Source organism: Typopeltis vanoorti, chromosome 24 (assembly GCF_054136105.1).
Source record: "Typopeltis vanoorti isolate ZY-2024b chromosome 24, IOZ_Tvanoo_1.0, whole genome shotgun sequence".
Classification (NCBI taxonomy): Eukaryota; Metazoa; Arthropoda; class Arachnida; order Uropygi; family Thelyphonidae; genus Typopeltis; species Typopeltis vanoorti.
Window position 1 is genome coordinate 55,818,811 of NC_143572.1, and position 16,545 is coordinate 55,835,355.

Consider the following 16,545-nt stretch of genomic DNA (forward strand, 5'->3'; position numbering starts at 1 on the left):
TATTCAGTGGTTTTACATTAACATGTTTGTTACCATGCTCCTTGGTTATAGTTTGTTACCACATGCCAAGCACTTTCACTTCTACAAGGTCAGTACGAGTTATCTTGTAGCTGGTTTATCAGACAGAATTTTGTTTCATACACCAACTACGAGTAATGTCACATCACCCCCCCCCCCACACACACACGCACCTATGTCTTACATGCGCTGACGACTGTAACTTGAGTTCAGAGTCAATGACGTTCAGCATTCAGTGCAGTCCATCAACTTTATTAATATATATTAATAAAATATATATTTATATTTTATTAATATAATATTAATAAAAAAAGGTTTATTGTGTCTAGTCTTACAATTATTTAAAATTATCTAAATAAAAACCTTCAATTACGCTATGGCCAGTAAAAGAAGCTTACGCTAATATGAGCAATTCCGAAGATTCCGAAGATGATTATAATTCTATAGATGACTCAGATGATGATATATTGTATATAAATATATGTATATGTTGAAAAAAAACTCAAAAAATGTTTTATTTGCATTAATAAATATATAGTTTATGCAACAATACCTCTTATAATATACTATACTTTTGCTGAAATTATTTTCCTTCTACCAAGCCCCCAGACGTGCTCTCCACTTTATTCACAAGCCAAGGGTCCAAACTAATGTGCTTATACTATGGGCTAACTCGTGCTTGCCATAGGAGGTCGGTAATCGACATATGAGTATATTCGTAGTTGGCTTGTGAGTCTCATATACCAACAACGAGTATACTTGTAGTTGGTAGCAAGCATGTTAAATGAGTTTTTTTATCTTTTGTCCCATCTATAAAATCTCCACCTTTCTCACTTCTAGGTTTTCCAGGTCTACTAGATTCCTTGCTCTTGCTGATTATCTTATTTTGGACAGATTGGAAGACTTGCTTTTATTCATCTAGAAGAACACAAGTCATATTAAATATCATCACTGAACAGTCTGGATTTGCTGAGTATGCCATCGGCACTAAACATATAGTTTATTGGAACAAGATGAGTCATTCATAAAAGTCATTTTTCTCATAGAATGTCTTTATAAAGAAACAGATCCAATGATCGTCTGGCCTCTTTCTGGGAGATAGTACTTTTTAAATCTGATAATCTCTCCTAACTTTTGTGTGTGTGTGTGTGTGTTTAACTTAGAATATTATTGATTGGTTTTAGTTATCTTACATTAGCTACTTTGGTGGTGCTTTTTAAAATTGTCTGTTATTGTTTATTTGCCATTCTGTGATCCTATAGTGAAGATACCTATGACACTTATGCAAAACTTTTACATTAAATAAATTTTTTACTTGAGTTTTCCTCTGTTTTTACATTTAGTTTCATTGTGCCTACTTACATTAGCTACTTTGGTGGTGCTTTTTAAAATTGTCTGTTATTGTTTATTTGCCATTCTGTGATCCTATAGTGAAGATACCTATGACACTTATGCAAAACTTTTACATTAAATAAATTTTTTACTTGAGTTTTCCTCTGTTTTTACGTTTAGTTTCATTGTGCCTACTCACTGTATTCCATTATTGAAATAAAATGCTTTATTAAAAGTTATTTATTTATTATTTTTTAAAATTCCTGTATTAAATTTATGATTAGTTGCTACTTTGAAGTATGATACTATTATAATGAGCCTGTTATATATGTGTGACATATACTTTGAGATCACTGGTTGTAAGATAAGTTTTCAAACCATTTGGGGAATTTTTGTTTCAATTATGGTGGTGAGTGGAGAATTATAATTTAGGATGCCATATTTAAAATTTTGTGTTGATTTAAGGCAGTTTCATGAAATACTGTTTATAGATTCTGCTTCTTCTCAGAGTATTGTTTACACTTGCAAAACATGTTGACATCTGTGTTCTTTGTTCTTGCTTGCACAATTAAGAAATTGTTTTCAAATTAAACATTGTAGGGAAATAAATGACAAAACATAATCCAATAAATGATAGTCTGGTATTGATACTTAGATGCTGATGCACTAATCTTTTTATTTCAAGAAGAAACGGGTCTCTGAAGATAATTAACTTCTATAAAAAATATTGGCAAGAGAGAGAATCCATAGCTGTGTCTCTCAATCTGTTTGTAAGTTTTCTCATGCCAGCTAAAATAATCAGAGTACACAGTAAAGTTGAATAAGGCAAAAAAGAGTGAAAAGTGGAGAAATAGAGTGAATAAGTTTTCCATTGTGATTTTTTTATTTATTATTATTTTTTTTTATGTAGCTACCACCCACAAAAGGTTTCTCTAACCTGCAATACATTAGCAAAAAAAAGGGACTATATTGAACCTGCCCATGATGTATATCACATATAGGCAACCCCAGCCTGCAGGCTGGATCCGGCCCTACTCTATTTCAGCAAAGTTTGTCTGATTCATGGTGTGTTCTACTAACTCACATTAAGCTGACATCATTTGACTTTGCGCAAAACACACTGTGTTTTCTCCAACCAAGGTCTCTTTCTCACTTTGACTAGTGGCATGTGTGAACGTGTTACAATGTGTCAGTTCGGTACTTGCATTGGTGTTGTGCTTTGTTCAGTGCCTGCATTGTAGAAGACAGTTTTGTTTGACAGTTCTGAATATCGCTTATAAATTTGGGACAATGTCAGGGGTTATTGCAAAAAAAAGAAAAGTAAATGCAGAGAATTGTCAATTTCAAGACAACTGGACGGAGGATTATTATTTTATTCTGAATAAAGGTTTGCCTGTATGTTTGCTGTGCAATGAATCTGTATCCGTCAACAAAGAATACAACTTGAAGAGACACTTTACTTCAAAACAAGTGGATCACCCAAAAATTGATGGACAACTATGAAAAGATGAAATACAGAAGTTGAAGAAGAACTTGGATACCCAGCAGCAAATGTTCAACAAGCAAAGAACGCAGCGCCACAGCATTGTGGTAAGCAAAAAAATCGCTAAGCATTCTAAGTTATTTGGTGAAGGAGAATTTATCAAAGAATGTCTGCTGGATGTTGCAAGTATAATATGTCCTGAAAAGAAAAAAGAGTTTGAGAATATTCATTTGTCTTTTTTTTTTTTTTTTTTTGAGTCTGTCTTTGCTTCTTCTGATTGTTCGTGGGATTTTTTTTTATTTTTTATCAGCCACTTATCCATCTCGGGGTTAAATTTTTTAACGTAGAATAGATCAAATAATATCACCACTTACCGATACTGGCACACCACAGACTGATAACATGAAATTAGTGAATATTACCTGAATAAGGGAATCCCCGGACCAGGAACATTTTTCTCTTTTGTGACTTTTCTCCCTTTACGGTAATTAAGCCTAACGCGAAACAGACAGCAAAGGCAGGTTATTAAAACGTGCATATGATTGGTGCGGTATTAACAAAAGATCGCGCAACTGAAAGATAAAAGCATAGCTGACAATTCAGTTGAAATGCTAACTCTCTTCAACCGAATTCCATATGTGAAACTGCCATAACATTCATATATATATTACTTAGTTTTAACACTTTTACGAATTTTAACATGTTCGGTTGAATTTTATTGCTGCCTTGGGAAATCGAACTCGCACACATCTAATTAATAACAATAGTTTTTAGTTAGATACTGTGTTTGACCATGCAACATATGGTTTTGTTTCAGTCTATACAGCATAGTTTCTGTATGAGGGGACATGCGATTCATTAATTAGTGTGTTTTTATCCCAGTTGTCTCTAATTGCACGATTTGTTGAGAAATATATTACACAGACTCCTCATACCTTATTCACTGGCATAATAAAAGTACTTGTTTTTATTGCCTCTGCAGTATAGTGGCTGTTAGGGAGGGCCCACTGCAAGTTACTATCCCCTCACATGAACTTGTTTAAGCTTTTTTTCATGTGTGAAGTATATGCGAAACTTTTATTGGTAACAGAAAACTAGCCCGGATGACAGTAATAATATAAAACGAGTTTTGATATGGATATAAAGTCAATATCAACAGTCCCTGATTACGAACGCGTGATGAAAGGGACATTAAGATTTGGAGCTTCCCTGGAGAGCATTCGAAGTAAATACAATTAACCACTGCTTTGAAATGAAACATATGAATAATCAATATTTACTAATATTCATTAAGCGCCGAAATACGCAGGAAGCAAAGTCTGTAAACCAACACCAATGTGTGAATTTTCCCATTAAAATATAAAAAATAACAAAAAAAGAAATAATAAATAATAAAAGTTAAATACCTTTCTTTAAAAATAAAAAAATCTACTTAGTCTTAAAACATTTTAAATTTGTTTTCATTATCTGACAGCCCCCCTCAACAAAGCCTATGGCCCCCAAGGGGGCCGTGGCCCACAGTTTGGGAAATGCTGGTCTAAGGCACTTTGTACCATATCAATTCACCTATTTCTTGGTCTTCCTCTGGGTCGTTTTCCTGCTAACCTGGCAGAGAATGCTTGTTTTGCTAATCTTTCCTCGCCCATTCTGTTTAAGTGACCATACTCTTGGCACCTTGTCATATGCCTTTTCAAGATCGACAAAACTTAAATACAGATCTTTGTTATATTCCCATGCTTTCTCAACTATTTGTCATAAAGTGAAGATCTGATCCTGACAAGCTCTATTTGACTTGAATCCAGCTTGTTCTTCACCAAGCTTTTCTTCCACAATTCTTCTCAATCGTTTCTCAAGTATACTTGCATAGATCTTGCTGGGAACACTCAGTAGGGAAATACCTCTGTAATTCTCACATTCAGTTTTATTTCCCTTTTTATATATGGGTACTATGAGAGCTCTACTCCAATCATCAGGAATTCGTCCCTCTGTCCAGGCTTTCTGAACTATACAGTGCAGCCACTGTAAGACTTTTATACCACCATACTTCAGCATTTCTGGTCGAATATCATCTACTCCTGCTGCCTTTCCACATGTTAAGCCTTTGATAGCTTTTTCTACTTCAAGTATGGATATGTATTCTTGTCTGTATGCTGGTTGAGTGTTTTTAAACACTGTGCTATCACTGCTTGTTTCGTTTAGCAATTTTTTGAAGTAATTACTTCATACTTCAAGGATATCTTTTTCTCCTGTCATGTCACCTTTATCATCTCTAATTTCTTTTACAGCACTCTTTTCTCCATTTTTAAGCTTCTTCAACAACCTCCAGAATATCTTACCACGTTCTTGATATTTATTTTCTATGTTCTTGTCAAAGTCCTCCCATGACTTTTGTTTAGCTAGTTTTACACAGTATTTCGCTTTCTTACATTTGTTTCTATATTCTCTAAGAGCACAAGCTGACTTATTTGCCAGGAACTTTTGATATGCTTTCTTCTTTTCCTTCACTGCCTCTTTAAGTTCCTGTGTCCACAATGGAGTTCTGATTTTTCCATCCTTGCAGACAACCTCACCACATGCTTCTCTAGTTGAATCAATCAGGGTTTTCTTCAAGGCTTGCCACTGAATCTCCAAGGTTTGGTTCCTGTTCTCAAACTCTTCCATTTTTTCTTCAATAATCTTTGTGTATTTTAGTCTATAGTTCACATCTGAGAGCCGCTCAACTTTTATTCGATTTAAAACTTTCTTACATGTTATTCTTTTCAATATGAAATTCAATTTTATCCTGCTCAAGACTTAATAGTGATCACTTCCAATTTCAAATCCTCTGTAAACTCTGGTGTCCTGCACCAGTGGAAAAACATCACTATAAACAATAAGGAATAAGAAAAGTCAAATGAGACTTTTCTTATTCCTTTCCTCTTCTCTCCATGTGAATTTGTGCACATTTTTATGTTGGAACATGGTGTTAGTAATAACCAGCCCATGTTCTGAGCACAAATCCAACAGGTATTTGTCATCTGATGGATGCTGATGTAAATAATGTGCCAGAAAACTTACAGGTAAACTTATTGAGCTTCATGTGGATTTAGTGCTAAAATCACAATTTAACAACATTGCCTTGACAGATTTATATAAATTTTATTTGGTGGAAGAAAAATATACGAATTACGTGCCTTTTCAAGAAAAATCATTTGTCTTTTTGGCAGCACATATATGTGTGAACAGTTTTTTCGAGGATGAAATACATAACGGACGAAAACCTAGAAAATTCTATGCGATTATCCTTAAGTGTTATTAATGTCAATATTGATATTGTAGTTGAAGTACAAGGCCAATCTTCACATTAGATTATGTCGTTCATTATATTATAAAATTTATGTAGCGCTTTATACCAAAGCATTATATTATAAATAAATGAAATATGAAGTAGCAACTTGTTTTAATTCATTTAATATTAATTTATTTTATTTAATAATTTGGTCTTTGATTCGGAGATAGAATGATAATTTGCCCCCCAAACTAGGAAAGGTTGCCCATGCCTGATGTATATCTTTGAAAGCTTGGTCTTTAAAGCAAAATTTCAAGTGCACAGAGTTTTGAACATGGGAGAAAGCATGGCCATTAATCAGACAGCTCTTAGATAAATTAAGTATAATAATATAATACTCTCAGTTGTAGGTGCCACTTTTGTGCTTGGTTTATGTATCTTCCTTTTGTCATTCTGTAAATCCAGGCCGGAGGGGGGGGGTCAGTCACAGTCACCTGCCCTCCATGCAAAGAAAAAACCATTCCCTACATTCTTACTCGTGACTTCCTTTTACAACTTCCAGGGCCAGTTCTTATACTCTTTCCTTGCCCTTGTTCTACTATACAAAAGAATTCCCTAGTGTCAACCCTGTAACTACCTCTCAGCAGTTTAAATGTTTCAGTCATATTATCTCTCCTACTTCTATCTTTCAAACTTTGCAGTCCACATTCCTTCAGTCTGTGCTCATAACTTGCATTGTACACTCATTTTATCCTTTTCAAATCCTGGGAACCAAATCTGAGCACAGCAGTTCAGGTGTGATCCGATCAGGACTTAATACAGTGGAATCACTGCTTTTCTATCTTTGCTCATCAATGTTCTTCTCAGCATTGCAACAATCCTCTGTGCTACCTTCACCATTTCTGCAATATGTCCCCTGAACTTCAAGTTTATATCAGTCATCACCCCCACGGTTCCTTGCTTCTTCCACTTCCTCCAGTTTAGTGTTCTTCCAGCATATGAAGCCTTCCATCATTGTATTCCAAATTTCAAGACTTTACATTTAGTTGAATTAAACTCATACTCCCACTGATTTGCCCATCCATCCAGCTTATTCAAATCCTTCTGAAAGGTTACCACATTTGCATTATTACTACTAACCCTTTCTAACTTTACATCATCTGCAAACAATTGAACATCCTCTTGAAATTTATTGATAATGTCATTGATATAAGGTTAAACAATACAGGTCTGGGTAGTGAGTCCTGTGAGATCCCATGTGTAACCTTCTGCTTCCCTGATACCGCTTCTTCATACAAAACTGATATCTATCATAAAGTCAATCCCCAATCTAATTCACTAACCTGATATTTAAACCCACATGCTGAACTTAAATGTCAGCTTATGTGACACTCTCTCAAATGCTTTGTAAAATCCAACAACAACAGAAAAAAGCAGCATATGCCTTTCTCTCATCAGCTGCTCTTGTTGCTTTATTATAAAAGGCAATCAGATTACTAAAACACAAACATCTCTTAACAACTGAGTTTACTTGTCATACTGTGCCTGGAGGGGAATATGTGGGAGGCACTCTCTCAGCCAATCTAGGTCCTGAACCAGATGGTAACAAGTTAGTCTGTGGCAGTAGAATTATACACCAACTGATTGGGAAGCATCCTAACTTATTACTGTCAGGTTCATACCTAGGTACTATTTGGCAGTTGGCCTACAAAACCATTCTACTGCTGTGCCCTTGAAATGGGAAAATTTTAGGTCTAAGTATATTTGGTAGAATCCCCCCCCCCTTTTTTTTTTCTTTTCTGGAGACCAAACGGTGCATTAGCCACATGAGATCTTCGGTAAGTAGGGTGGTGGTGGTGGAGCTCCTTTTGTGTGGAAAATAATCCACACCATGGAAGACAGGCTGGACAAGCAAAGGCAACCTGTCCATTGGTGGTCCTATTTAGCAACATGATATTTATGAGGTAGGATTAGTCACACATGTATATTTGATGGTGTTTTTAGACAAAATTAGTAGCTTGATGTTATAAAATATTCTGGTTGTGATTAGATGACTGATGTTTGCATTCTATTGTAGCAAAAATATTTTACTCATAGTTAGGTTTAATGGAATAAATACAGCATAGAAAAATAATTAAATGCAAGTTTAATTGTTCCTACATTTTGTCTTCGACACAGAGACAGCATCAGGGATACAATTAAAATATTTAATATTGATAATATTAAAATTGTAATAATACATAGCACAACAAGTGAAGTTCGACTAGAAGACTAAAGTCCAATCAGCAGCACCCTCTGTGGGTGCTGTTGGCTAGTCATTGCTGTTAAACAGGAGGTTTAAGAATTGATGTTTCCCAAATCTTGGGAACTTTAACACCACCATATTTATTTAGATTTAGCTATAAACTATAAATTACATGATAAACAGTATTAACTTTAATGAAATGTAAGTACAGATATTTCGTACTGAAAATAACAGTATATCAACAGTGTGTAGAAACAAGCAAATCAAAGAAACGGGAATACAAGATACAAAGAGCATTCGGTAGCTTACCAATTAAAAACTTGCCGCATTCTAGACATTAATAAATAATATTATTAAAAACTATTTCTGATGGTTACATAAAATAAGAATCTTCCAACCTTTTGGGGGAGAGAGACAATCGTTCTGATTCAGATTTGGCCTATATAAAAGGGCTTCGCAACTTTCTTTGAAAGGGCGTTCATATTTAAACCTGCTTCTGCCCGAAATATGTTAGATTACATTCACAAGGTATCTGGTAAACACCAGCTAATGATAGAGGTGATAGTTTGTCTTTTGTTGATGGCAACAGATGATTAGATTGGGCTAGTTTTTTAAATCTGTCACTGGTTCTGAAAAAGTCTTTCAAGTATACTGCAGGCAAGCATAATAGTTTTTTTTTTTTTTTTAATCTGATTTAGAGCAAGGTATACAAAGTATGGTTAACAAGCCTTGGGTGGCCATAATCATGGCAGCAAATCTATTTCTTGTGTTATCAAAAAAAAATCTCCCAGTTTGACCTTCATATGATAAGTTGCAAGATCATGGAACCTTGTAAGCACCTGGACTGGAGATGGGAAGGAGTGGATCCTTAGGAGAGCAGACAAGTAAGGACAACTAGCTTAAAAGGAGGTTTGAAAGTGGTGCAGAGATTGTTTCTTTGAAGTTCTCACTTTTTTTGTGTGTCCTGGATATAGGGAATGATAATAGCATTATTGTAATTTTTATGTCAAGGGAGATGGGAGGATTAACTGATTTGTTAATCTTTTAGGCATTGTAGCCCATTCTGGAGAATAAAGTTCAGTTGTGAGGGAAGTCTATGTGGAACAGAGGTTGGAGGCTTTGTTGACAAGGGTTTTAATAATATCATGTTGAGGGGAGGATGATGGGAGAGTTTGTTTATATATCTAGTAGTATATGGATTTTCTGAAAATGAAAGGTTGCCATTGGGAAGATGTGTGATTAAAGTATCTAGAAAATGCAGAAACAACTTTTAAACAAGTTTGAATTTTGTGGGCATGTAGGACCATCTATTATGAATATATTTCAGTTCAACTCCAATATTTCTATGTCTTGATCTGCTGTCTGGAGGAAAATGTTAGTAGTACTTTTGCACGTAGCAGAAACATATCCTCTGATGTGTCACATGGCTGTGTCCTCCCAGGGATAACAAAAATAACCAGAAGTGTGTACTTTGACCACAAGTCACAAAAATTGCCTGATGCCATCAGGAATGAAAAACCATGATTTTAGCCAGCCAATAATGAAGCCCTGTTATGTATTAATAAAATACAGCAAGAATAACAAGAGCAATTGATGGTCAGGAGCAGTTAACAGGTTAAATACGATGAATAATTCTGCTGAATATTTGCATAAAGCCTTTTGTAGTTGTACAGAAAGTTTGGTTTTCACATTGTGCACTAAATTCTCAGATATCATACAAAAAAAAACAGGGACCAGTATTTGAAATTTCTAACGAACTCCCATAAGAGAAAATTTTCAAAACTTCTGTATACTGAGAACAACCAGTAAAATAGGATGTGCCTCACCTGGTGACCAATCCTGCAGATCAAAAGGAAGACACTTTCCAACCATACTGCTTCCTGCACCAAAAATAAAAATCCCACTAGATACTGGAATGTGTGTTCAAACCTATTATTATTATATAGGTATCTCCATGGAGCCAGAAGACGTCACAAGAGATCTGTCATTCTGCCAACTCACCACCCTCCAAGCAAAAACTCTAACACTCTTGCTAACCAGATTCTTAGACAATTTCCATGGGTGACTCCTCATTCTTTCCCTTCCTGCCATCTGTTGAAAAAAAAAAATAGTCTTCCATGTCAATCTTATAAATTCCTTTTAATAACTTATATGCTACTATCATGTCTCCTCTTTTCTGCTTGTCAACTAGTTTTTGAAACCCAGAGACCTTCAACATATTCTCATAGGGAGCATTCCATAGATCTACTGCAATCTTCTGTATTTTGCCTTTGGATCCTCTCCATCACTTCATCCTCACGAAATCCAATTGAACAGATCTGTTCAACAAGATTTTGTTATCCCAGATGTGGCCTTATTAAAGTCTTCTAAAGGGGAACAATAACTTCTCTAACCTATTTATTAGTATGTTCTAATACCGATGTGATTTTTAATAAAACATAATTTATAAGTATAACAGTTATGGTTAACCTTGAATTAAAAACAAATAGCCTAAAGATTTTCATGGTATTCTTTAAATTTCAATCATAAAAGAAAATAAGTAAACAAGGAGAGTGTTTGGCCAGCTTTTATTTTCTCAGCAGTGAAAAGGTTAATCTTTACTAAATTTTACAAATAATTCATGTTTAAAGTGAGAACGAGTTTGCAGATAAATTTCATAATTTGTTCATTTATTTGTCAATAAATAATTCATGTTTTCTAAGAGTCTAGACTTCATACATCTCTTGAATATTCATGCATTTTTTCACCTAGATAGAAATGAATCTGTGCATTATATAAAAGTATATGAGGTTCTGTTTGCTTACAAACAAAAATATAATTTCATAGCAACTTTAGTAAAGTTGCTTAATTATAAGTTTTATAATTTAAGTTATAACAAAGTGAAAAAACTTTCTACAACTAGTTCTAACTAGAGTATTTTCATAATGTGGTATTACACTTTTCACTACTTCTATATGGAAAATATGACTTCTGCAGTACTTCAACCTTAGTATCATTTTTCATGTGGCTCCCACTGAAATTATATTCTTATGTGGCTCCCAAGAATTTATATTCATTAAAGAGACTTCATTAAAGATCGAAACAAGAATATAATTTCTTGGCGAGTCTAATTTAATTTATGACCAAGTGAAAAAAAAAAACTTCAGGTTCTATATACTGGCAGAGCCAGATGATAGGTGAAATTTACAGGTGTTTTTATGAGAAATTTTATAGCTTCCTTTCTCTTTTAATTGCAGCTTTGATTTCTGTGGAGATGGGATAGAAGAGTCACCTGTTGAGAACTTAGGGCAAGTTGTTTTTGGAGAAAGAATCAGGCCTTCACCATATAATGTTAGTATATTAACTTTCCCTCATTTTATTCTTCCTAGTATGAATCATATTCCTTTATTTTACTGTGAGAATGTTAGTATATTAAACTCTCTTCATTTTACTATTTCCTGTGTGAAATTTATTACATAGTTTTCCTTTTAACATGGTATATTGAATCAAAATTCCAGAAATGGGAAAACATTATTTGTTAGGTACAGGGTTGGCATGGTGATTATAATTGGTAAATAATACTCTGAGTAAATTAATCCTTCTGTATAACATTTGCTATTTTTGTTAAGCAAAGTTAGATCAAAATTAATTTTTTTATATTACTAAAACAACCCAAACTTTGGTTTTTTATTTCTTCAAAACTGAAAGAATTGTTAGCAAAACAATAGCTCTTGAGATTGAAATTTTTGTGGCTTGAGATTTTGCTATTGCTAGAATACTGTCTTTACATATGCTTTACCATTGGGTTTTGTATGCAACATTGTAGTCATTGAAATTTTTATAATATAAAAATTGTAATAACTACATATATTTTAATATTAAAATATGTAAAAATATTTTTTATAATATATCTATGGATTTTAATTAAAAAAAATGGTTGGGTTCACTATTTTATCTAATTTGAGAAACAAGAAATTAATTCTTCAAGAATCCTCATGCTCGAAAACTATTTTTATAATTTAAAAAAAAAAGAAATCTGAGTTAGAAACCTGAAAAGACTGGGATTTTTGTTAGTTGAATATGAAATTAGCATTTTATATAAAGATTTGTTACATGATTCCTTTGCTATTATGAACTGACAGTTTAAAATTAGCCTACCTTTGGTAATAGATAAAGTGATTTTAAATTGTTTAGTACATTACATTTGAAACTTAATGAAGTTTTAAATGTAATAAACTTAATGAACATGACTACTTAATGAAGTAACTATGTTAAGCACTAAAGATTAACACAAACTTCTTGGGAAGAATTCAATTTCAAGAAGAAAAATGCAGATACTTATCAATTTCAAAATAAAAGATCCTGAAGATGGCAATGTGACGTTGCCGAAATATAGAAGTTATTCATTAAAGTTGCCTTTAATTAATATACTTTATATGCGTTGTTAATTCCGTAAACTAATTACCAGTTATTCAAAATAAAAAATTGAACAATGTGACTTATTTGTGCATATGATCCCACTGAAAATTTAATTAGGAAGAAAAAGAAAATTTTTGAGTCGTTAGAAATAATCCCAGACATAAAATTGTTTTTGGGAAAAATTTGAAGAAATGAGTGTGTTAATAATGATAAGTGTTTTTTCTGCTCAGGATCTGAACTAGTCATTACTAGTACCTATCTAGGTAGAATGCAGCCCTGAGTATAAGTAGAAAGTCATTAAAAAATCTGAAATACTTTAATATAGATATGTTTTACACTGGCTACATTGCATAACTCAGAATCAAATGCCAGCTGACAGTTAGAAAAATGGATAAAATGTGTGATTATGAAAATGGAAATAAACCTGAATGGGAGAATGAGAAAGAAATCCCTTACTAAATATTCCATGAAAGATTTATGCAAGTATACTTAAGAAAAGGCTAAGGAAAATCCTTTAAAACAAAAGAGAAATTAGTGAAAACAAGCTAGGCCAGGCAGATATTGTCAGAACCATATTATTGCCTTATGACATGGTTAAAAAAAAGTCATGGGAGTCTAATAAAAAAGTTTTGGTTGATGTCTGATCAGCATGCAAGGTGCCAATTAAGGCACCTTGCATGCTGTACGGATGTAAGGATATAAGTACGGATATAAGTGGAACCTTATATAGAGATTGATACTTATATCTCACTCATAAAGACCATATAAGATGATTTGTTGTTAAACCAGATGTAAGGCAGTGAGTGATTTGTACATTATCTTTACTGTGATTTATAATATATATGGACCACATCTTTAAAGAAACGAGTGTTAAACCTGTTAATGAAATAGAAAATATTAAACTTAGTTCTTACTAAGCTTAATAACTCAACTCCATTCTGACAGGTTGGAATCTAATAAAATTTGGGACTTAGAAAGACAATGTTCATTAGTATAAATTTTGGTTTCCATCAGATCGTTTTTATTGGAAAGACATAGCAGAATTATTTGGACTGATATTAATAATCATACACTTGTTGGATGATATTTATTGAAAATTGCTATTTATATATCTTCTTCACCTATAGTCTATGTAAACTGCTGGGGCACTGTAAAGAGAATAGTTAAGATCCCAAGAGATCTTAGAGAACAAAGAATTAGTCCATTTACTAATGTTATCTATCTGAGTGGTTCTAGGTCAACCCTTTATGTGGCATTTTTTCTCCAATCCCTTCAGGCTTCTAATAAGTAGGGTGGCAGTCTTTCTGGCCAATGAAAATCTGTCACCTGAATATATTCACAAACATTCATGCTACAGTGATATTTGAGCACATAACCTGACCAACTAAACTAGTAAAGCACATTTATATTTTTTCTGGGGTCTTAAAATTCTCAAATAATTTTAATTTTTCTCTGTCAGTGATGCAAATAACTATACTGTATTAATAACACATGCAGTACAGTATCTTTTGTACAGTCATTAAAATCACTTGCTAGTGATTTTAATGACTTCATCATAACATTCCTGACATGTACCCCAAGGAGTGTACAGGATAGTACTATATGAAAAACTTACATCATTAATAACTTCCTATCAAAATTTTCCTCCAAATCAGTCTGTTATTTATCAAGACTGCAACATTATCAGATCTTATATTTCTGTCTTCTAAGGCACTTTTTACTACATTAATTCACCTATATCTTGTCTTCCTCTGGGGTCTTTTTCTTAGCAACCTGGCAGAGACGCACTGGTTTTGCTAATCTTTCCTCTTCCTTTCTGTTTAAGTTGACCATACCACCTGAGATTAGCTCTGTTAACACATTCTGAATGCTAACAATGTCAAGTTCTTTCCTAATTTCCTCGTTTTTAACATGATATTGCCATTCATGCCTCTAATCTTTCTCAAGATTCTCATATCTGTGTTCTCTAGTCTTTGGTCAAGTGTTTCATTTCTGACCCATCTCTCAGATCCATAAGTTAAAATTGGTTTGAAAACTGCCTTGTATACACTAAATTAACTGTATACAAGGCAGTTTTCAAACCCAAACACTTTTTGACTAATTTCTCTCTTATTCCATATAAATTCATTCAGTTGACTTCCTGCTTACCAGCCGTGTTGATTCTGTTGTCTATTTCCATATTTAATTTATCATCTTCACTAAAAATTGTACCCAAGTAGCTGAAATGTTTTACTTGTTCTATATTCCTTTCACTCAAATTCACAATGCAGTTGATATTTTCAATGTTTCTGCCTATTTTCAGTGTCTGCTGATTTTCATAGTCAGGGAATCTTGCAGACTAGTACTGGATTTCTTTAAAAGTATAACATTGGCTGCATAAACATCTCCAATTTTGATATCAGATTTAATACCGCTTTCCTTCATAATGTGATCCGTATAGATAATAACAGAGGGGATAATGTTCATTCTTGTGTGACATAAAACCATCTTCCTGTACTTCCTTCAATTCTGACTGCTGACTTACAACTCAAATAAAGACTAAGTATTGTTTGATATAAAGCCCAATTGATACCATATAATTGTAGTGTTTTGAATAGCTTATATGCCTTTTGCAGGTCTGCAAAACTTAAATACAGAACTTTCTTATATTACCATGATTTCTCAACTATCAGTTGTAAAGTTAAAATCTGATCCTGATATTCTCTATTTTGCCTGATCCAGCTTGTTCTTCACCAAGATTCCCTTCTACAATCCTTCTCAACTGTTTCTCAAGTAAAATCTTATATGCATAAATTTTACCAGGAACACTCACTAGGGAAATACCTCTAATTCTCACATTCAGTTTTATTTCCCTTTTTATATATGGCTACTATGAGAGCTCTACTCTGGTCATCTGGAATCCATCTCTCTGTCTAGGCCCGTGCTATGCACGCAGCCACTGCAAGACTCGGATATTGTCAACCCCCACTGCCTTTCCACATTTCAGGCTTTTGATGGCTTTTTCAACTTCAAGTATGGATATGCATTCCTGATTGCATGCCTGCTGAGTGGTTTATACCAATGTGCATCACTGCTTGTTTCATTTAGCAATTTTTCGAAGTAATTTTTTTAAATTACTTCAAAAATAAATACTTCAAATACTTTTATATTTAAATCCATGGAAGTTGAGTCTGTTCACAGTCAAGAAAGGAGTAAAGTCTCCAATTTTGCATTTAGGGGTAGTGAGTACATCTAGTGTGAATGAATTTTAAGGGAAGGTATGGGTGATTTATAGCCTCTCTCGATCAATCCTTGACTCCCTGGAGGTCTCAGATAATAATAATAATAATTACTCCATACATCAAGGATATCTTTTTCTCAGGTTTTCACCTTTATGATCTTTAATTCCTTTTACAGCACTTTCCTCCATTTCTAAGCTTCTTCAACAGCCTCCAGAATATTTTGCCACCTTTATGTTCTTACCTAAGTCTTCCCATAACTTTTATTTAGCTAGTTAAAAAAAGGGTTTAGCTTTCTTACCTTGTTCTCTGTATTCTCTAAGACATAGTCTGCCTTATTTGCCAGGGACATTTGATATGCTTTCTTCTTTTTCTTCATTACCTCTTTAACTTCCTGTCCCCATCATGGAGTTCTGATTTTTCTATCCTTGCAGACAACCTCATCACACACCTGTCTGGTTGAATCAGTCGATGTTTTCTTCAGGGCTTGCCACTGAATCTCCAAGGTTTGTTTCCTGTTCTCAAACTCTTTCTTTTTTTCTTGAATAATGTTTGTGTGTTTTAGTCTACAGTTCACATCTGA

At 33.7% G+C, this 16,545-nt stretch overlaps 1 protein-coding gene across 1 annotated transcript in view; it reads left to right on the forward strand.

The window, feature by feature from the left end:
• TM9SF2 (transmembrane 9 superfamily protein member 2) overlaps positions 1–16,545 on the forward strand; it is a 152,339-nt gene that overhangs the window by 15,347 nt on the left and 120,447 nt on the right. The window contains exon 3 of the mRNA XM_090413959.1: positions 11,583–11,676. Coding sequence (XP_090270085.1) covers positions 11,583–11,676 — 94 coding nt within the window. The remainder of the gene's footprint in view (positions 1–11,582; positions 11,677–16,545) is intronic.